Genomic DNA, 22,517 nt, shown 5'->3' with positions numbered 1-22,517 from the left:
ACACAGAGACAGAGACCTAGCACACAGAGACAGAGACATAGCACACACAGACAGAGACCTAGCACACAGAGACAGAGACCTAGCACACAGAGACAGAGACCTAGCACACAGAGACACCGACATAGCACACAGAGACACCGACATAGCACACAGAGACACCGACATAGCACACAGAGACACCGACATAGCACACAGAGACACCGACATAGCACACAGAGACACCGACATAGCACACAGAGACACCGACATAGCACACAGAGACACCGACATAGCACACAGAGACACCGACATAGCACAGAGAGACACCGACATAGCACACAGAGACAGAGACATAGCACACAGAGACACCGACATAGCACAGAGACACCGACATAGCACACAGAGACACCGACATAGCACACAGAGACAGAGACCTAGCACACAGAGACAGAGACCTAGCACAGAGAGACAGAGACATAGCACAGAGACACCGACATAGCACACAGAGACACCGACATAGCACACAGAGACACCGACGTACCGGGAGGTACGGATGCAGTGTCCAGAATGTCACGATGACCGATGACAAAACATCCCAAGGGGTTGTCACGTGGCATGTACACCCCGTACTGTGTCAGACTCTTAGAGTCCAGGTGGTGGGCCCTGTAATGTACAACACAGTATAATGTATCAATTCCACCACAGTATAATGTATCATGTACACCACCGTATAATGTACCATGTACACCACAGTATAATATATCATGTACACCACAGTATAATATATCATGTACACCACAGTATAATATATCATGCACACCACAGTATAATAATTATATCATGTAAACCACAGAATAACATACCATGTACACCACATTATAATATATCATGTACACCACAGTATAATGTGTTATGTACACCACAGTATAATGTGTTATGTACACCACAGTATAATGTGTTATGTACACCACAGTATGATGTGTTATGTACACCACAGTACACACACACACACACACACACACACACACACACACACACACACACACACACACACACACACACACACACACACACACACACACACACACACACACACACACTCAGTCTCACCTGTTGTAGCGAGCACCAGTCAGAAAGGAATGGAACGTCTCTCCCTCCACCTCTGTCTGATGCTGAGTGATCCTGTAACACACAGCGCGTCACTCATAACACATCATCATCATCATCATCATCATCATCATCATCATCATCATCATCATCATCATCGTCATCGTCATCGTCATCATCATCATCATCATCATCATCATCATCATCATCATCATCATCATCAATCATGCTTCTATAGCGCAAGTCCCCATACTAGCTTCACGCGCTTTACGACTGATTCGAATTAAAACCAAGTTGCGTAAGGCCAAATTACTACATTTAGTCAAGCTGTGGAACTCACAAAAAGACACTGAACGCACTGCATTTTTTCACAATGACCATAGTCCGCCTCCAGTGCAAAAGGCAGTGAAAGTGACGAGCCTGTTTAGCGCGGTAGCGGTTGAGCTGTGCTGCATAGCACGCTTTACTGTACCTCTCTTCGTTTTAACTTTCTGAGCGTGTTTTTAATCCAAACACATCATATCTATATAATTTTAGAATCAGGAACCGACAAGGAATAAGATGAAATTGTTTTCAAAACGATTTCGCAAATTTAATTTTGATCATAATTTTTATATTTTTAATTTTCAGAGCTTCTTTTTAATCCAAATAAAACATATTTATATGTTTTTGGCATCAGAACATGATGAAGAATAAAATAAAAGTAATTTTGGATCGTTGTATACAAAAATAATTTTAATTACAATGTTCAAATTGTTAATGACCAAAGTCATTAATTAATTTTTAAGCCTCCATGCTGAAATGCAATACCGAAGTCTGGCCTTTGTCGAAGATTGCTTGGCCAAAATTGCAATCAATTAGATAAAAAAATGAAGGTGTGACAGTGCCGCCTCAACTTTTACCAAAAACCGGATATGACGTCATCAAAGACATTTTAAACAAAACAAAAAACATCCGGGGATATCATACCCAGGAACTCTCATGTAAAATTTCATAAAAATCGCTCCAGGAGTTTACTCTGAATCGCCCTACACACATACACGCACAGACACACAGACACACAGACACAGACACAGACACAGACACACACACACACACACACACACACACACACACACACACACACACACACACACACACACACACACACACCACGACCCTCGTCTCGATTCCCCCTCTGTGTTAAAACCTTTAGTCAAAACTTGACTAAATGTAAAAACCCAGATAAATGATGTACAAGTTCGTATTCCCCGTCGTTGGCTCTGTCGGCACTTGTTTCAAACAGCTTGCTTCCCTTTATATAATACATTCATATGGCGTCGTCGTCCCGAACAAACTCTTTAAAATCTTTAAAAAAAAAAAAAGAGTGCATTTCTGGGTAAACAATTCTTTTCGTGAAATGACGTCAACCCATTTCAAGGCGATTGGTCATTGCATTTCGGAGCTGAACTGCCAACAGAATGTCTTTCACACTTAAAATGAATGAGAATTATGTTTGCTTTCCAAACAGATACGAAGTGCACGAGAGCATTAGGGTTAGTTATCAAGTTAAATTACAGTCTGGGTTTCGCACTTTGGTCCCTAACTGCTAAACTCGTAAGTAAGTTTGTGTACAAAGGTTTCTACATGGTACTAAAAATGACAGTACTGTTAGTAGACAGAATATCGACAGCAACGGGACCTTCGTGGTCGAAAAATACTTACACAAGCCCTGTTTCTGCTTTAAAAACCTCGCTTACAAATGTGATGCATCTCGTCATTTTGGTCGAAACACGCTTTGTTTCTACGTTCTCTGGCACTAAAGTAGAAGAAAATTAAAGTCTCATTATCAGTGACTACAGTAACATCAAATTTGGGTCTACTGGGTTCATAACGGTTGAGCAGATCGCGTGCAAGCAGACCCTGATGCTCTTTCCGTTACCCTTTCAGCTAATCAGGCACCCATTTTGCGGCCAGCTTTTGAAGCAGAAGATCAATAAGTATAATTCTCTGGACTGTTCCATATAAACGTTTACGTTTTGCACTTTATACTCGCATGTACATTTTTTAATCTTAGTTCTTAAACTTTGACACAGCAGCTACATTATTCTCGTTTGAAGCACTCGGAAGTTTTTTTGGCTTGTCAGAGTTATTCCCCTTTTACCAAGTTTTCATTTCCCCTTTTTTTGTTAAAATTGTAGAATATAGAACAGCTTTGATTCATGTAACGTTCTTCAGCTTTGTATACACTTTTTCTTTGTACCATCACCCGGCTACACTCTTTCAAAGAAGTGAAGATTTTCTTGGTGCTTCATAAAAGACCCCGTTTTGAAGCACAACCCAAAAATTACGTATTTTGAAACCTCGTCATTTATGACGTAGTAACCCAATGACGTCATCTCTTAGAGGTATACTAGTTAAATGATTGGCCTTTCAAATGATACATTACCCATTGTCATCATTTTCACGAGTTTTCATTCACAAACACCTGGTAAATAAATCGCATGTTCCCCATGCAATAACCCGAGGTGGTGAATGGGTTTGAGCTTTCATGTGAAACGTGGATTGTCAAAGTAAAAGCCAATCAGGCTGATTGTTTGATGTGTGGAACCATCGTGGCTTTGCATTTGTGTTTCCGAGAGCAACAATTGTAAGCATTCACTCTCAAAGACCCAATCAATGTTGATAATTACCGCGGCGACTCATGGTCAATTTGCAACTTATCTCTGTAATCCCAAAATCCACAACAAAAAGTCATTAACACTTAAAAGAAAAGAAATATGCTCAACACTTACTGATTTCACAGGTATGATCGCAGCTCTGTACATTTTCAGACTGGAAGAAAAGCGTCAAAAAGCTACGTTTGACGTCACATACAAGGTTGACGTGTTATCTCGAGCTACTGTGACGATGCTTTGTGGCCCGGAGTTGAATTCTAAAAATTCGTCTCCCTGTGCATTTTGTTGCACAACCAAAATGATGACAAAAACGATGTTTGGTGGCTTGTCGTCAGACCAGCATTTTGTTGTTGATCCTCGGGGAGCATATCGCCTTTTGTCTCATATTTATCAACTGCGGCCTTCGGCCTTGGTCGATAAAGATGAAACAAAAGACGATATGGTCCCCTTGGACCAACAAAAAAGCTGGTCTGTCAACAAGCCACCAAAAATCTTATAGTATTCACGGACTGTGTGATGATATTTTCTGCTATGGTCTGTTGAGACAGTGATATCAAAATAGAGACCTCTCGACCTCCGGTCTCGATTTTGATATCACTGTCTCAACAGACCATACCAGAAGATATCACACAGTCCGTCAATGTTAGATACATTGCTATTTCTCTAAACACTTTCTATTCACTGTAAATAAATTACCAAAGTATTTGTCTCACTTTTGGCTGTTCCATATCCCTCCCTCTGATTACTATTTCTTTTTTTTTCACTCTTTTCTTGTACTTTCCAGTATTTCCAAATGTCTTTTCTTTCAACAAATAATTAGTCACTTGCTCAACTAAATTCTGGCATAATTGCATTTTCATATATTCTTCTGTTTTTAAATGTAGGTGTCTTTGTTTTTTAAAGGGGAGAAGCAATAAAGAGGTCATTGATATGAAAATTTATATCGACTAAAATGTCGTCATTATCACTTTTGTAATGAGCTCAGTTTTGCCCAATTGACCAATGCAAATCTAAGTAACATATGAAATAGCAATATTACTTTTATTGATCAGTAGCCTGAGACTTGCGGTTTGATCATTTTTTTGGCATCATACCTCGTATCAATGGCTTGCATAATTATCACTAACTCTCAGTCAAACATTTCAAAACATTTATCCATTACGATTTTTTTTTATTAACATCGGCTTTTGGTAAAACCGAATGGTCGATTGTATAACCGCGTCGACTGCATGTAATGGTTAGGGTTAGCTACTTCTAATTAATGCACTTGTAAAGAAACATAAAAACCCCACACAAAAATGGGACCTACACTAAAATACTGGTAAGACTAAGCTCAGTCAATAACAGCACACACAAAACATCTGTACGTAAAAATCCCTCAATGCGTGCTTACAGTGAGCATACATTAAAAAAGACAAATGAGTGTATGCGACACGATGAGGTATTGAATTCAATTAAATTAACCATAAAGTAACCAAAGCCATCTACAAGTGACTGTGACCACAAAAGTGACGTACTCTTTTGGGTTGCTGAAAACACTGGCGTTCTTCAGTTCATCCATTCCTGTAACAAAAAGCACAGCATTTCACATGGAGCACTTGCCACTTTGTGTAAACATTCCTGTAATAAAAAGCACAGCATTTCACATGGAGCACTTGCCACTTTGTGTAAACATTCCTGTAATAAAAAGCACAGCATTTCACATGGAGCACTTGCCACTTTGTGTAAACATTCCTGTAACAAAAAGCACAGCATTTCACATGGAGCACTTGCCACTTTGTGTAAACATTCCTGTAATAAAAAGCACAGCATTTCACATGGAGCACTTGCCACTTTGTGTAAACATTCCTGTAACAAAAAGCACAGCATTTCACATGGAGCACTTGCCACTTTGTGTAAACATTCCTGTAATAAAAAGCACACCATATAGCACGGAGCACATAACACTAGGTATGGACAAAACACTAGGTATGGACATAACACTAGGTATGGACATAACACTAGGTATGGACATAACACTAGGTATGGACATAACACTAGGTATGGACATAACCATGTAACAAACAATGTATAGCACATAGTGTGTGGCACACACACACACACACACACACACACACACACACACACACACACACACACACACGCGCGCACGCACCAACGCACGCACGCACGCACGCACGCACGCACGCACGAACGCACGCACGCGCACACACACACACACACACACACACACACACACACACACACACACACACACACACACACACACACACACACTCACTCACTCACTCACTCACTCACTCACTCACTCACTCACTCACTCACTCACTCACTGTGTTCAAGCTGACGTCGACTGGTGAAGGACTCAGCAGGGTGGTTCACTCGCTGCCGGGCACGCAGCAGGCTGCACACGAGCATTTTCTTGTTACACATTTCTGAGAAACAAACATTGTGTTATTACACATTTCAGTCAGACACACAAACATTGTGTTATTACACATTTCAGTCAGACACACAAACATTGTGTTATTACACATCTCTGACACACAAACATTGTGTTATAACACATCTCTGACACACAAACATTGTGTTATTACACATCTCTGACACACAAACATTGTGTTATAACACATCTCTGACACACAAACATTGCGTTATTACACATCTCTAAAACACAAACATTGGGTTATTACACATCTCTAAAACACAAACATGGTGTTGTTACACATCTTTCAAACACAAACATTGTGTTATTACACATTTCTGGTGACGCGACACTCACGTGGTTCGTGTTGGACGGCCGTATCTGAGGACGTCGTCGTTGCCGGCGGCGTTCCTGAGTTCCGTGGCAGTGAGGTACTGGTGCATGCGGTTAGGACGGTAGTACTTGCCGCCTTGCGGGCAGGGAGGGGCGGAGGAACGGCCTGCTCGGGACGACACCCTCGTCCACCTGTCTGTGCCGTTCACCTGCTCGTGCTGCAACAGTAACAGTCACAGGTAGAAATATGACACCTCTACCAGGTATTGAGTGTCAACAGTAACAGTCACAGGTAGAAATATGACACCTCTACCAGGTATTGAGTGTCAACAGTAACAGTCACAGGTAGAAATATGACACCTCTACCAGGTATTGAGTGTCAACAGTAACAGTCACAGGTAGAAATATGACACCTCTACCAGGTATTGAGTGTCAACAGTAACAGTCACAGGTAGAAATATGACACCTCTACCAGGTATTGAGTGTCAACAGTAACAGTCACAGGTAGAAATAGGACACCTCTACCAGGTATTGAGTGTCAACAGTAACAGTCACAGGTAGAAATAGGACACCTCTACCAGGTATTGAGTGTCAACAGTAACAGTCACAGGTAGAAATAGGACACCTCTACCAGGTATTGAGTGTCAACAGTAACAGTCACAGGTAGAAATAGGACACCTCTACCAGGTATTGAGTGTCAACAGTAACAGTCACAGGTAGAAATATGACACCTCTACCAGGTATTGAGTGTCAACAGTAACAGTCACAGGTAGAAATAGGACACCTCTACCAGGTATTGAGTGTCAACAGTAACAGTCACAGGTAGAAATAGGACACCTCTACCAGGTATTGAGTGTCAACAGTAACAGTCACAGGTAGAAATAGGACACCTCTACCAGGTATTGAGTGTCAACAGTAACAGTCACAGGTAGAAATAGGACACCTCTACCAGGTATTGAGTGTCAACAGTAACAGTCACAGGTAGAAATAGGACACCTCTACCAGGTATTGAGTGTCAACAGTAACAGTCACAGGTAGAAATAGGACACCTCTACCAGGTATTGAGTGTCAACAGTAACAGTCACAGGTAGAAATAGGACACCTCTACCAGGTATTGAGTGTTAACAGTAACAGTCACAGGTAGAAATAGGACACCTCTACCAGGTATTGAGTGTCAACAGTAACAGTCACAGGTAGAAATAGGACACCTCTACCAGGTATTGAGTGTCAACAGTAACAGTCACAGGTAGAAATAGGACACCTCTACCAGGTATTGAGTGTCAACAGTAACAGTCACAGGTAGAAATAGGACACCTCTACCAGGTATTGAGTGTCAACAGTAACAGTCACAGGTAGAAATAGGACACCTCTACCAGGTATTGAGTGTCAACAGTAACAGTCACAGGTAGAAATAGGACACCTCTGCCAGGTATTGAGTGTCAACAGTAACAGTCACAGGTAGAAATAGGACACCTCTGCCAGGTATTGAGTGTCAACAGTAACAGTCACAGGTAGAAATAGGACACCTCTACCAGGTATTGAGTGTCAACAGTAACAGTCACAGGTAGAAATAGGACACCTCTACCAGGTATTGAGTGTCAACAGTAACAGTCACAGGTAGAAATAGGACACCTCTACCAGGTATTGAGTGTCAACAGTAACAGTCACAGGTAGAAATAGGACACCTCTACCAGGTATTGAGTGTCAACAAGGTGCTGCAAGGTAAACAAGCAGTTAGAGGTAACAACCTGACATCCAAAACAGGAACACTGACAAGAAAGGTGGCATGTGTCACTGAGACACCTACAAATAGAACATGGTCACAGACACAGATACAACACCCCCTGTACACAAACACAGATACAACACCCCCTGTACACAAACACAGATACAACACCCCCTGTACACAAACACAGATACAACACCCCCTGTACACAAACACAGATACTACACCCCCTGTACACAAACACAGATACAACACCCCCTGTACACAAACACAGATACAACACCCCCTGTACACAAACACAGATACAACACCCCCTGTACACAAACACAGATACAACACCCCCTGTACACAAACACAGATACAACACCCCCTGTACACAAACACAGATACAACACCCCCTGTACACAAACACATATACAACACCCCCTGTACACAGACACAGATACAACACCCCCTGTACACAAACACAGATACAACACCCCCTGTACATAAACATAAATACAACACCCCCTGTACACAAACACATATACAACACCCCCTGTACACAAACACAGATACAACACCCCCTGTACACAGACACAGATACAACACCCCCTGTACACAAACACAGATACAACACCCCCTGTACACAAACACAGATACAACACCCCCTGTACACAGACACAGATACAACACCCCCTGTACACAAACACAGATACAACACCCCCTGTACACAAACACAGATACAACACCCCCTGTACACAAACACAGATACAACACCCCCTGTACACAAACACATATACAACACCCCCTGTACACAAACACAGATACAACACCCCCTGTACATAAACACAGATACAACACCCCCTGTACACAAACACAGATACAACACCCCCTGTACACAAACACAGATACAACACCCCCTGTACACAAACACAGATACAACACCCCCTGTACACAAACACAGATACAACACCCCCTGTACACAGACACAGATACAACACCCCCTGTACACAAACACAGATACAACACCCCCTGTACATAAACACAGATACAACACCCCCTGTACACAGACACAGATACAACACCCCCTGTACACAAACACAGATACAACACCCCCTGTACACAAACACAGATACAACACCCCCTGTACACAAACACAGATACAACACCCCCTGTACACAGACACAGATACAACACCCCCTGTACACAAACACAGATACAACACCCCCTGTACACAAACACAGATACAACACCCCCTGAACTGCAACTTAACACACACACCATACAGAGAAACTTGTTCATATAGAACTGCTACTGCCGCCACGGTTGGACTAGTGGTAAGGCGTCCACCCCGTGATCGGGAGGTCGTGGGTTCGAACCCCGGCCGGGTCATACTTAAGACTTTAAAATTGGCAATCTAGTGGCTGCTCCGCCTGGCGTCTGGCATTATGGGGTTAGTGCTAGGGCTGGTTAGTCCGATGTCAGAATAATGTGACTGGGTGAGACATGAAGCCTGTGCTGCGACTTCTGTCTTGTGTGTGGCGCACGTTAAATGTCAAAGCAGCACCGCCCTGATATGGCCCTTCGTGGTCGGCTGGGCGTTAAGCAAACAAACAAACAAAATAACTGCTACTTAACACACACACCATACACAGAAACTTTTTGATATAGAACTGCTACTTAACACACACACACACACACACCATACACAGAAACTTGTTCACGATAAATTGCTACTTAACACTAACCCCCATAATTATACCAACCTTGGAGGGCGACAGGAACTTGTTGATGATGAGCGGGGACTCCCCGGAGTGTGTGGGTTGGCGGTGCGCCTCCAGTGTCCAGTGAGGAGACCCGTGCTGCTCGGCCACCTCGCTGTCCACCAGCCGCTGGAGGTCAACCTGCAGCTGGCGCTGGTAGTCCGGCCCCCTGTCCCACGAGTAGATCCCCATCGGGTGGTTCTTGCTGCCTGCAAGGTATTCATGACAGTGATCATAACAGTTAAGTACCCGGCCGTGTCACAGGAGTACATCCCCATCGGGTGGTTCTTGCTGCCTGCAGGGTATTGATGACACTGACAATAACAGTGATAACAACAGTGTTAACAACAGTGCTTATAACAGTGATTGTCAAAAAGTACCGGTGTCACATGACTGATGTGAAAAAGTTGGTTGGCTAAAGGCAATGCGCTTACAAATGTTAGCGCACTCTTGGAGTATACTTGTATGTCTGTAGCACGGCCTATTCTTGTGTGTCTGTAGCATGGCCTGTACTTGCGTGTCTGTAGCATGGCCTATACTTGTGTGTCTGTACCACGGCCTATACTTGTGTGTCTGTAGCACGGCCTATACTTGTGTGTCTGTAGCACGGCCTACACTTGTGTGTCTGTAGCACGGCCTATACTTGCGTGTCTGTAGCATGGCCTATACTTGTGTGTCTGTAGCACGGCCTATACTTGTGTGTCTGTAGCACGGTCTATACTTGTGTGTCTGTAGCACGGCCTACACTTGTGTGTCTGTACCACGGCCTATACTTGTGTGTCTGTAGCACGGCCTATACTTGTGTGTCTGTAGCACGGCCTATACTTGTGTGTCTGTAGCACGGCCTACACTTGTGTGTCTGTACCACGGCCTATACTTGTGTGTCTGTAGCACGGCCTTTACTTGTGTGTCTGTAGCACGGCCTACACTTGTGTGTCTGTAGCACGGCCTTTACTTGTGTGTCTGTAGCACGGTCTATACTTGTGTGTCTGTAGCACGGCCTACACTTGTGTGTCTGTAGCACGGCCTACACTTGTGTGTCTGTAGCACGGCCTATACTTGTGTGTCTGTAGCACGGCCTACACTTGTGTGTCTGTAGCACGGCCTACACTTGTGTGTCTGTACCACGGCCTATACTTGTGTGTCTGTAGCGGCACGGCCTATACTTGTGTGTCTGTAGCACGGCCTACACTTGTGTGTCTGTGGCACGGCCTATACTTGCGTGTCTGTAGCATGGCCTATACTTGTGTGTCTGTAGCATGGCCTATACTTGTGTGTCTGTAGCACGGCCTATACTTGTGTGTCTGTAGCATGGCCTATACTTGTGTGTCTGTAGCACGGCCTATACTTGTGTGTCTGTAGCACGGCCTATACTTGCGTGTCTGTAGCATGGCCTATACTTGTGTGTCTTAAGCACGGCCTATACTTCCGTGTCTGTAGCATGGCCTATACTTGTGTGTCTGTAGCATGGTCTGTTAGAGCACTTGGCTGTAAGGGCACTTGCTGTAAAGGCAAAAGTATGTTAGGGCACCTGGCTTTAAGGGCACTTGGCTTTAAGGGCACTAAAAGTGCACATTGTCACACTAGCATGGCCTATTACAACGCTAAGATGACGGTTATCTGTGAGTCGTAACATAACGTTAACACCATGCCCGTTGATTTTAAACTCAGAGTAACTGCGCGCTCAGTCAAGTCAGTACTGAAGAGAATGAACAGTATCCAAGCACAACAAAGTGACGCTACAAAACGGTCGTGTCAAAACGATTCATTCAAACAACACATTGTGCGTCAGTTACGGTTAGACGATTACAAGATGACAGGATTATGTGCCTTCCTCGCCACAAAGACGCTTTAATCGCCCTGTGTATTCTAAACCGTTTTACCATATGTACAGCTGAGAGCAAACGGTTAACAAATGTATAGCGCCAACAAACACCCTGTGTTCAGACACAAACTGTCATTCGCGATCGATCGCTTTTCAATATTGCGCTGTTATTCTTGGCCGTGATTTCAATGTTGCGTTTTCATACATTAGTCGTTTATCAAACACTGAGTGAAGGCTGAGAGAAGACTGAGTGAAGATTAAGTGAAGACTGAGTGAAGACTGAGTGAAGACTGAGTGAAGACAGAGTGAAGACAGAGTGAAGACAGAGTGAAGACTGAGTGAAGACTGAGTGAAGACTGAGTGAAGACTGAGTGAAGACAGAGTGAAGACAGAGTGAAGACAGAGTGAAGACAGAGTGAAGACTGAGTGAAGACTGAGTGAAGACTGAGTGAAGACTGAGTGAAGACAGAGTGAAGACTGAGTGAAGACTGAGTGAAGACTGAGTGAAGACTGAGTGAAGACAGAGTGAAGACTGAGTGAAGACTGAGTGAAGACTGAGTGAAGACTGAGTGAAGACAGAGTGAAGACTGAGTGAAGACTGAGTGAAGACTGAGTGAAGACAGAGTGAAGACTGAGTGAAGACTGAGTGAAGACAGAGTGAAGACTGAGTGAAGACTGAGTGAAGACTGAGTGAAGACTTAGTGAAGACAGAGTGAAGACTTAGCAAAGACGTAGTAAAGGCTGAGTGAAGACTGGTATTGTGCTCGGTTCGGGTTGGTGCGGTTCCTCTCCCTCGTCTACCTTTCTACATCCTCTGCCCTTTGTCTAGTTCTTGCTATCTTCCTCGTCTACCTTTCTACATCCTCTGCCCTTTGTCTAGTTCTTGCTATCTCCCTCGTCTACCTTTCTACATCCTCTGCCCTTTGTCTAGTTCTTGCTATCTTCCTCGTCTACCTTTCTACATCCTCTGCCCTCTGTCTAGTTCTTGCTATCTTCCTCGTCTACCTTTCTACATCCTCTGCCCTCTGTCTAGTTCTTGCTATCTTCCTCGTCTACCTTTCTACATCCTCTGCCCTTTGTCTAGTTCTTGCTATCTTCCTCGTCTACCTTTCTACATCCTCTGCCCTTTGTCTAGTTCTTGCTATCTTCCTCGTCTACCTTTCTACATCCTCTGCCCTTTGTCTAGTTCTTGCTATCTTCCTCGTCTACCTTTCTACATCCTCTGCCCTTTGTCTAGTTCTTGCTATCTCCCTCGTCTACCTTTCTACATCCTCTGCCCTTTGTCTAGTTCTTGCTATCTTCCTCGTCTACCTTTCTACATCCTCTGCCCTCTGTCTAGTTCTTGCTATCTTCCTCGTCTACCTTTCTACATCCTCTGCCCTCTGTCTAGTTCTTGCTATCTTCCTCGTCTACCTTTCTACATCCTCTGCCCTTTGTCTAGTTCTTGCTATCTTCCTCGTCTACCTTTCTACATCCTCTGCCCTTTGTCTAGTTCTTGCTATCTTCCTCGTCTACCTTTCTACATCCTCTGCCCTTTGTCTAGTTCTTGCTATCTTCCTCGTCTACCTTTCTACATCCTCTGCCCTTTGTCTAGTTCTTGCTATCTTCCTCGTCTACCTTTCTACATCCTCTGCCCTTTGTCTAGTTCTTGCTATCTTCCTCGTCTACCTTTCTACACCTTTTGCCCCTTGCTGTTATTTTGCTAATCCTTGGCTAATTTTGAGTGAACATTTCATAAACAAATGGTTAAGGTACCAAGCTTAAATGCAATCCCGTAGTACGCAGTAAGTCGAAGTTCATGTAACCAAATTGTCAAACAAATTGATGAAAAACTCTAGCCTTGAGAGTTCCGCATCAACTTTTGCAAACGGGCTAATATGACGTCATCAAATAGCCCTATCAAAAATCGGAGAGAACAACGCCGTCAGAAAATACCCTGAACAATGTATGTGCCAATTTTCAATACAATCCGTCGGATAGCTTCTGGGAAATGCTTGACTCCTGTAGCCGTCATTATAACTATGATCACGGTCCTACTTATGACTCAGCACTCACCCCTGTAGCCGTCATTATAACTATGATCACGGTCCTACTTATGACTCAAAACTCACCCCTGTAGATGTCATTATAACTATGATCACGGTCCTACTTATGACTCAGCACTCACCCCTGTAGATGTCATTATAACTATGATCACGGTCCTACTTATGACTCAGCACTCACCCCTGTAGATGTCATTATAACTATGATCACGGTCCTACTCGTCACACAGCACTCACCCCTGTAGATGTCATTATAACTTTGATCACGGTCCTACTTATGACTCAGCACTCACCCCTGTAGCCGTCATTATAACTATGATCACGGTCCTACTCGTCACACAACACTCACCCCTGTAGCCGTCATTATAACTATGATCACGGTCCTACTTATGACTCAGCACTCACCCCTGTAGCCGTCATTATAACTATGATCACGGTCCTACTTATGACTCAGCACTCACCCCTGTAGATTTCATTATAACTATGATCACGGTCCTACTTATGACTCAGCACTCACCCCTGTAGATGTCATTATAACTATGATCACGGTCCTACTTATGACTCAGCACTCACCCCTGTAGATGTCATTATAACTATGATCACGGTCCTACTCGTCACACAACACTCACCCCTGTAGATGTCATTATAACTATGATCACGGTCCTACTTATGACTCAGCACTCACCCCTGTAGCCGTCATTATAACTATGATCACGGTCCTACTTATGACTCAGCACTCACCCCTGTAGATGTCATTATAACTATGATCACGGTCCTACTTATGACTCAGCACTCACCCCTGTAGATGTCATTATAACTATGATCACGGTCCTACTTATGACTCAGCACTCACCCCTGTAGATGTCATTATAACTATGATCACGGTCCTACTCGTCACACAGCACTCACCCCTGTAGATGTCATTATAACTATGACCACGGTCCTACTTATGACTCAGCACTCACCCCTGTAGATGTCATTATAACTATGATCACGGTCCTACTTATGACTCAGCACTCACCCCTGTAGATGTCATTATAACTTTGATCACGGTCCTACTTATGACTCAGCACTCACCCCTGTAGATGTCATTATAACTATGATCACGGTCCTACTCGTCACACAACACTCACCCCTGTAGATGTCATTATAACTATGATCACGGTCCTACTTATGACTCAGCACTCACCCCTGTAGATGTCATTATAACTATGACCACGGTCCTACTTATGACTCAGCACTCACCCCTGTAGATGTCATTATAACTATGATCACGGTCCTACTCGTCACACAACACTCACCCCTGTAGCCGCCATGTGGAAGTCTGCCGTTGTCCAGGTCTTCGTTCTTGAACACCAGGTCGTGACCTTCAAACGTCAGGTCAAGGCAACGAAGTCGCTTGGACTTCTTGGCGCTGATGGACCGGTTGGACAGTGTGTCTGTTTTCATGGTTACACTATGTCCGACAGTCGGACACACGTCAAATACAAAGTCCGACTCACGTCACAACACTGTCTTTCACAGCCCGACTCACGTCACAACACTGCGTCCGACAGTCGGACACACGTCAAATACAAAGTCCGACTCACGTAACAACACCGTGTCCATAGTCCGTCACACGTCACAACACCGTGTCCGATAGTCCGCCAGAATGCGTGCAATATTTCCATCCGCCCCAGGCATAACCAGTGCAACGCAGTCAGTCAGGCGAATCGAGCAAAATCAATGAAGCGTAGATATCGATCACATGGTGTCTTGCTGCATTAATCCTGTCCGTTGTACCACCGGGGATCCGTGTCAGAAACGAGAACACCTTGTGCACCTGCCCATAATAAGAAAATAAAAGTCAGAGGCTTGCTCACTTCGCTGACTATATTGTTGTTGGTATGGTCGTTACTAAAGTCAGAGTCTTGCTCACTTCGCTGGTTATAGTGTTGTTGGTGTGGTCGTTACTAAGTCAGAGTCTTGCTCACTTCGCTGGTTATATTGTTGTTGGTATGGTCGTTACTAAAGTCAGAGTCTTGCTCACTTCGCTGGTTGTATTGTTGTTGGTATGGTCGTTACTAAAGTCAAAGGCTTGCTTACTTCGCTGGCTATATTGTTGTTGGTATGGTCGTTACTAAAGTCAGAGGCTTGTTTACTTCGCTGGCTATATTGTTGTTGGTATGGTCGTTACTAAAGTCAGAGGCTTGTTTACTTCGCTGGTTATAGTGTTGTTGGTATGGTCGTTACTAAAGTCAGAGGCTTGTTTACTTCGCTGGCTATATTGTTGTTGGTATGGTCGTTACTAAAGTCAGAGGCTTGCTTACTTCGCTGGTTATATTGTTGTTGGTATGGTCGTTACTAAAGTCAGAGGCTTGTTTACTTCGCTGGCTATATTGTTGTTGGTATGGTCGTTACTAAAGTCAGAGTCTTGCTCACTTCGCTGGTTATAGTGTTGTTGGTATGGTCGTTACTAAAGTCAGAGGCTTGCTCACTTCGCTGGTTGTATTGTTGTTGGTATGGTCGTTACTAAAGTCAGAGTCTTGCTTACTTCGCTGGCTATATTGTTGTTGGTATGGTCGTTACTAAAGTCAAAGGCTTGCTTACTTCGCTGACTATAATATTGTTGTTGGTATGGTCGTTACTAAAGTCAGAGTCTTGCTCACTTCGCTGGTTATAGTGTTGTTGGTATGGTCGTTACTAAAGTCAGAGGCTTGTTTACTTCGCTGGCTATATTGTTGTTGGTATGGTCGTTACTAAAGTCAGAGTCTTGCTCACTTCGCTGGTTATAGTGTTGTTGGTATGGTCGTTACTAAAGTCAGAGGCTTGTTTACTTCGCTGGCTATATTGTTGTTGGTATGGTCGTTACTAAAGTCAGAGTCTTGCTCACTTCGCTGGTTATAGTGTTGTTGGTATGGTCGTTACTAAAGTCAGAGGCTTGTTTACCTCGCTGGCTATATTGTTGTTGGTATGGTCGTTACTAAAGTCAGAGTCTTGCTCACTTCGCTGGTTATAGTGTTGTTGGTATGGTCGTTACTAAAGTCAGAGGCTTGTTTACTTCGCTGGTTGTATTGTTGTTGGTATGGTCGTTACTAAAGTCAGAGTCTTGCTCACTTCGCTGGCTATATTGTTGTTGGTATGGTCGTTACTAAAGTCAGAGTCTTGCTCACTTCGCTGGTTATATTGTTGTTGGTATGGTCGTTACTAAAGTCAGAGTCTTGCTCACTTCGCTGGTTATATTGTTGTTGGTATGGTCGTTACTAATAAAAGTCAGAGGCTTGCTTACTTTGCTGGCCATATTGTTGTTGGTATGGTCGTTACTGATACAAAAATAAAAGTTTTTTTTTAAAGACAGTCGCGTGCTTGCTTGCTGGGCTTAGGGTTGGTTGATGGCTGTGCGAGTGACTGGGCTGAGTAAGTGAGTTGGTAGTTACGATGTGATTTCACCCCAGGAAAACACAACACTCTTACGATGTTATACGTGGTCTGGGTGGCCGAGTGGTAACGCACTTGCGCTCGGAATCGAGAGGTTGCGTGTTCGACCCTGGGTCGGGCCGCTATTTTCTCCCCCCTTTCCTAACCTAGATGGTGGGTTCAAGTGCTAGTCTTTCGGATGAGACGAAAAACCGAGGTCCCTTCGTGTACACTATATTGGGGTGTGCACGTTAAAGATCCCACGATTGACAAAAGGGTCTTTCCTGGCAAAATTGTATAGGCATAGATAAAAATGTCCATCAAATACCCGTGTGACTTGGAATAAAGGCCGCGAAAGGTGAACATTCGCCTAACAGGCTTGAGGTTTGCTGGTCGATGTGAATGCGTGATATATTGTGTAAAAAATTCCATCTCACCGTATAAAGCGCTTTGAACTTCGGATAAGGCGCTATATAAATAAAGAGAATAATAATTATTCTCTATGTAACACAACAACAACAAAGCACAACTCTTACGATTTTATTATCTTTTTTACACATCCACATAACTCTTACGACGTTATTCTCTATATAACACAACAACAAAACACAAAACACTTACGATGTTATTCTCTATGTAACACAACAAGCAAACATAAAACTATGTTACACGCTTTCCTTCTTTGCTACTACTAAAGCAAACGTGTGCAAGATTGTATGTCACACACTTTCCTTCTTTGCAACTACTAAAGCAAACGTGTGCAAGATTGTATGTCACACGCTTTCCTTCTTTGCCACTACTAAAGCAAACGTGTGCAAGATTGTATGTCACACGCTTTCCTTCTTTGCCACTACTAAAGCAAACGTGTGCAAGATTGTATGTCACACGCTTTCCTTCTTTGCAACTACTAAAGCAAACGTGTGCAAGATTGTATGTTACACGCTTTCCTTCTTTGCCACTACTAAAGCAAACGTGTGCAAGATTCTATGTTACACACATTGGAGCATGTGCAAGAACGGATTCAAACTCGAATTCGTCCCTCCAAAAGCCCCAAAAGCCACACACGACTTTTATTTTTCCTGCTGTTATCGTTTCTTCTCTTTACAAATTCTTCAACGCTGAGAATACTGAAAACGGCATCCCAGACGACAGTACTGTTTCCATACGCGAATTTAGCTGCCCTTGGAAAGTAGCTCGCTCAGGAGGCCTGTTAGTCTGAAACTGGAAGGACAGAGTTCTGAACATAGATGACAAAGATCCCGAAAAGAACAAACATTTCGCGGATGCAGACACAGAAAGACGTCATCAAGAATGCGATGCTTCAAAAGATACAGACTGTGACGATGACTGTGACGTCATTCACATATACCGGGACATCATTCATAGTTGTTCGGTCATTTCCGTCAAAAAGTAGATCTCTCGACAATGGCTGCTCCTGTGTTTAGGTTTGTCAAGCTTGAGTACGCAAAACGTGTTTGTTCTCTCCTCTGTTGAAGCTGTGAGACATAAATGCTATTCCGACTTGGTCGTGTGACAGAGTTTTCTTCCACACTCGATTAGCTGATGTCTAACTCAGCCTCACGGCTTCGTTAGACAATCAACGTAATCTCGTGTGGAAGAAAACGTCTGTCACACGACCAAGTCTGAATAGCAGGTACTGACGCTGTTATTCTTATGTAACACAACACACAAAACTCTGACGCTGTTATTCTTATGTAACACAACAACACACAAAACTCTGACGATGTTATTCTCTATGTAACACAACAACAAAACATAAAACTCTTACGATATGTTATTCTCCATGTAACAAAAAAAATAAAACTTAACACTTTCACGCAGGTCCCGTTCAAATTTTGCGTGTGAAATGAATATTTTGGGTCTGTCCTGGTGAGAAAAGGTTACAGGGGAGGTTTCCATAAGTCAACACTTGACTCAATGATTTCACGAGGGAGGAGGGTGACATTTGTCTCCCCAGATATGTTTGTGTGTGTGTGTCAGTCTCTGTCAGTCTGTGTGTGTGTGTGTGTGTGTGTGTGTGTGTGTGTGTGTGCGCGCGCATGTGTGTGTGTGTGTGCGTGCGTGTGTGCGTGCGTGCGTGCGTGCGTGTGTGTGTGTGTGTGCGTATGAGTGTGTGTGTGTGTGTGTGTGAGTGAGTGCGTGCGTGCGTGCGTGCGTGCGTGCGTTCGTGCGTGCGTACGTACAGAGCATATTAAAAAAATACCGAACTTATTTGCATGTTCATTGAAAGGTTGCCTGTTTTTTTCTTTTTTTAAAATAATAATAATAATAATACGAATATTTATAACGCGCACATATCTCACCAACAGGCGACTCAAGGCGCACATACACTCGTTCACACACACGGAGACTTAAAGTCACTAGCACACACACACACCATCAAACATTAAAATATGTACAGTTATTCAGGGTGGGATGGGGTGGGCAGTGTATAATGCATGGATTATTTGGAAAAAAAGGAATGTCTTGAGTGCAGATTTGAATGATTCGAGGGACTGTTGTTGGCGGAGGGGGAGAGGTAGTGTGTTCCATTGGCTAGGTGCTTGGAAAGAAAATGAGAGTTGACCTACTGTTTTGAGTTTGGTGTGGGGGATGTTGAGCTTGAGGGAGTCGGCAGATGATCTGAGTGTTCGTGAAGGGACATAGAGAGAAAGAGAGTCGGAGAGATAGGCAGGGGCGAGACCATGGAGGCATTTGTAGGTGAGAGTGTTGATTTTGTATGTGATACGGGCAGGAACGGGCAACCAGTGGAGCTGATTTAGGAGGGGGGTGATATGATCTCTCTTTTTCTTTCGTAGGACAAGACGGGCAGAGCTATTTTGAATGCGTTGGAGACGAGAGATAGAAGAAGAGGGAAGACCCGCCAAGAGAGAGTTACAATAGTCAAGACGTGAGAGAATGGTGGAAGTGACCAGTTTGGCGGTAGCATCTGTGGTGAGGTATTTGCGGATAGTGGCGATGCGGCGGAGTTGGAAGTAGCAGGTGCGAGAGACAGAAGAGATGTGTTGTTTCATGGAAAGGGTGTTGTCTAGAGTGACTCCGAGGTTTTTGACAGCAGAAGACAGAGGGACAGAAGAGTCAGAGAGTTGAAGAGAGTCGGAGATGGCTTTGGAGAGTTTGGATGTAGTGCCTATTAGGATAGCTTCAGTTTTGTTGCTATTGAGCTGAAGTTTGTTTTCTGTCATCCAATTCTGCACGTCAGTGATAGTGTCAGAGATAGAGGAAAGAAGAGATTCAGACTGGTCAGGGGAAGAGCTGTTGTGAAGTTGAGAGTCGTCGACAAAAGAGTGGTGGAGAACGTTGTGTCGGTCAAGGATGTGGTCAAGAGGTTGAGTGTAGAGAGTAAATAGTACAGGCCCAAGGACTGAGCCCGGAGGGACTCCGCACTCAAGCCTGATGGGGTCAGAGTTCAGTTTGTCAATCGAAACAGTCTGGTAGCGGTCGGTAAGATAAGAAGAGAACCAAGAAAGAGCTGTGCTATGGATACCAAAGGTGTGCTGAAGGCGTTGAAGGAGGTTGTTGTGGTCGACTGTGTCAAAGGCCGCTGATAGATCAAGTAGAGCAACGGCAGAGATTTCAGCTTGGTCAGTGGCAAGGAGGAGATCATTAGTGATTTTGAGAAGGGCAGTTTCGGTGGAGTGGTGAGGACGATAGGCAGATTGAAGCGGAGAGAGAAGATTGTTGCAAAGAAGGTGAGAGTTGAGTTGTTTCAGGACGACTCTTTCAAGGAGTTTGGAAATGAAGGAAAGGTTTGAGACAGGGCGGTAGTTGCTGAGGGTGTTTGGGTCAAGCGATGGTTTCTTCAGTAGAGGTTTGACAATAGCAGTCTTACAGGAGTTGGGGACAGTGCCTGTTTGCAGAGAAGTGTTGATGATTTTGAGAATAGAAGGGAGGAGTTCAGGAAGACAGTCAGAGTAGAGTTGTGTGGGAAGAGGGTCAAGGTCACAGGTTTTCAAGGTCATTTCTTTGAGGACTTTCTCCAGGTCAGTGAGAGTGAGAGGCTGAAAGTGAGTGAAGGGAGTGCCTGTAAATGCAGGAGGAGTTTCAGAGTTTTGGTGTGGGATTTTGTCTAGTTTGTCACGGATGGTTTGGATCTTGTTATGGAAGTAATCAGAGAAAGCTTGAGACAGTTTGGAGGGGTTGATGTTGTTGGGCAAGGGAGAAGCAGAAGAGCAGCCAAGAAGGTCATTCATTGTGGAGAAGAGTGTTTTGGCAGAGGTTGTTTCACAGATTTTGGTGCTGTAGTGCGATTGTTTGGCGTCTGCGATGAGTGTCTGAACATGTTCCTTTTGCTTGTTGTAAATCTGTCTGTCAACTACCAGCTTTGAGGTTCGCGACTTCCTCTCTGCTCGGCGACGCAACTGTTTTGCATACTTAACTTCAGCTGTGATCCAGGGTGCAGAAGGCCTATCTATGATGAGTTTGGTTTTTGCGGGCGCATGTTCATCGAGAAGTGTGCTGAGAGTGGAGTCGTAATGACGTACAGGGTCTGAGGATACCGGAGGATCAAGCAGTCGGCGGGCTGCTTCTGCGCGAAATGTGTCAGTGTTAACTTCTTTGAGGTTACGGCGGACTACGCGCTTTTTCTGTTTGGATGGTTTGGCCATTTTAAGAGAGAACAAAACTGCAGAGTGATCGGATCTGAGGTAGTCATTCAGCAGGATGTCGTACACCAGGTCAGTGGACTCATGGGTGACAATCCAGTCAATGATGTGTGTTTTGCGTGTGGGAGCGTCTACATGCTGTTTGAGGTCGTGACAGTCAAGAAGGTCCATCGTCTGTATTGTGTCGGTGTTCTGTGGCTGGTCGAATTGTATGTTGAAGTCGCCGATGAGGACGATGTTTGAGGTGTGAGTGTTGTGATGTTCAAGCATTTCTTCAGCTTCTGTGAGAAACATGGGGAATGTGAACTTGTTCTTTGCATTGGGGGGAGGGCGGTATATACAGATCACACAAGTGCTAGTGCCAGAGCAGGTAATCACCATCTCTACAACCTCAAAGGTAGTGTGTTCATAAGGAACGGATGTTCTGAAAGTAACAAAATTGGAATTTCAAACAGAAAAGTAATATTGTTATATTCCTTATTGCCTCATCTGTTCCAAAATCTGTTGAAAAATGTGCTTAGAAATGAAAAAAACTCGTTAACTAACCACTTTTTTTGTTTTGGGGAGCAAAAGAGAGAAAATTAATATTAATCTATTCGGTATGATTTTTTTAATCAAAACATAATGTGTATATAGTTGTTATATATTTGACGTTGA

At 43.9% G+C, this 22,517-nt stretch overlaps 1 protein-coding gene across 2 annotated transcripts in view; it reads right to left on the bottom strand.

The window, feature by feature from the left end:
* Positions 1–22,517, bottom strand: part of LOC138945832 (uncharacterized) — a 34,491-nt gene that overhangs the window by 10,388 nt on the left and 1,586 nt on the right. For both annotated transcript variants that reach the window (XM_070317345.1, XM_070317344.1), the window contains exons 2-8: positions 15,141–15,661; positions 9,976–10,181; positions 6,526–6,719; positions 6,077–6,147; positions 5,261–5,306; positions 1,090–1,161; positions 521–642 (exon numbers count right to left, since the gene is read on the bottom strand). In XM_070317345.1, the coding sequence (XP_070173446.1) occupies positions 521–642; positions 1,090–1,161; positions 5,261–5,306; positions 6,077–6,147; positions 6,526–6,719; positions 9,976–10,181; positions 15,141–15,288 (859 nt within the window). In that variant the 5' untranslated portion in view covers positions 15,289–15,661. The remainder of the gene's footprint in view (positions 1–520; positions 643–1,089; positions 1,162–5,260; positions 5,307–6,076; positions 6,148–6,525; positions 6,720–9,975; positions 10,182–15,140; positions 15,662–22,517) is intronic.

This window comes from Littorina saxatilis, linkage group LG13 (genome assembly GCF_037325665.1).
Source record: "Littorina saxatilis isolate snail1 linkage group LG13, US_GU_Lsax_2.0, whole genome shotgun sequence".
Taxonomy (NCBI): Eukaryota; Metazoa; Mollusca; class Gastropoda; order Littorinimorpha; family Littorinidae; genus Littorina; species Littorina saxatilis.
Note: the sequence above shows the minus strand (reverse complement) of the source record. Positions and strands in the feature narration are given on the sequence as shown.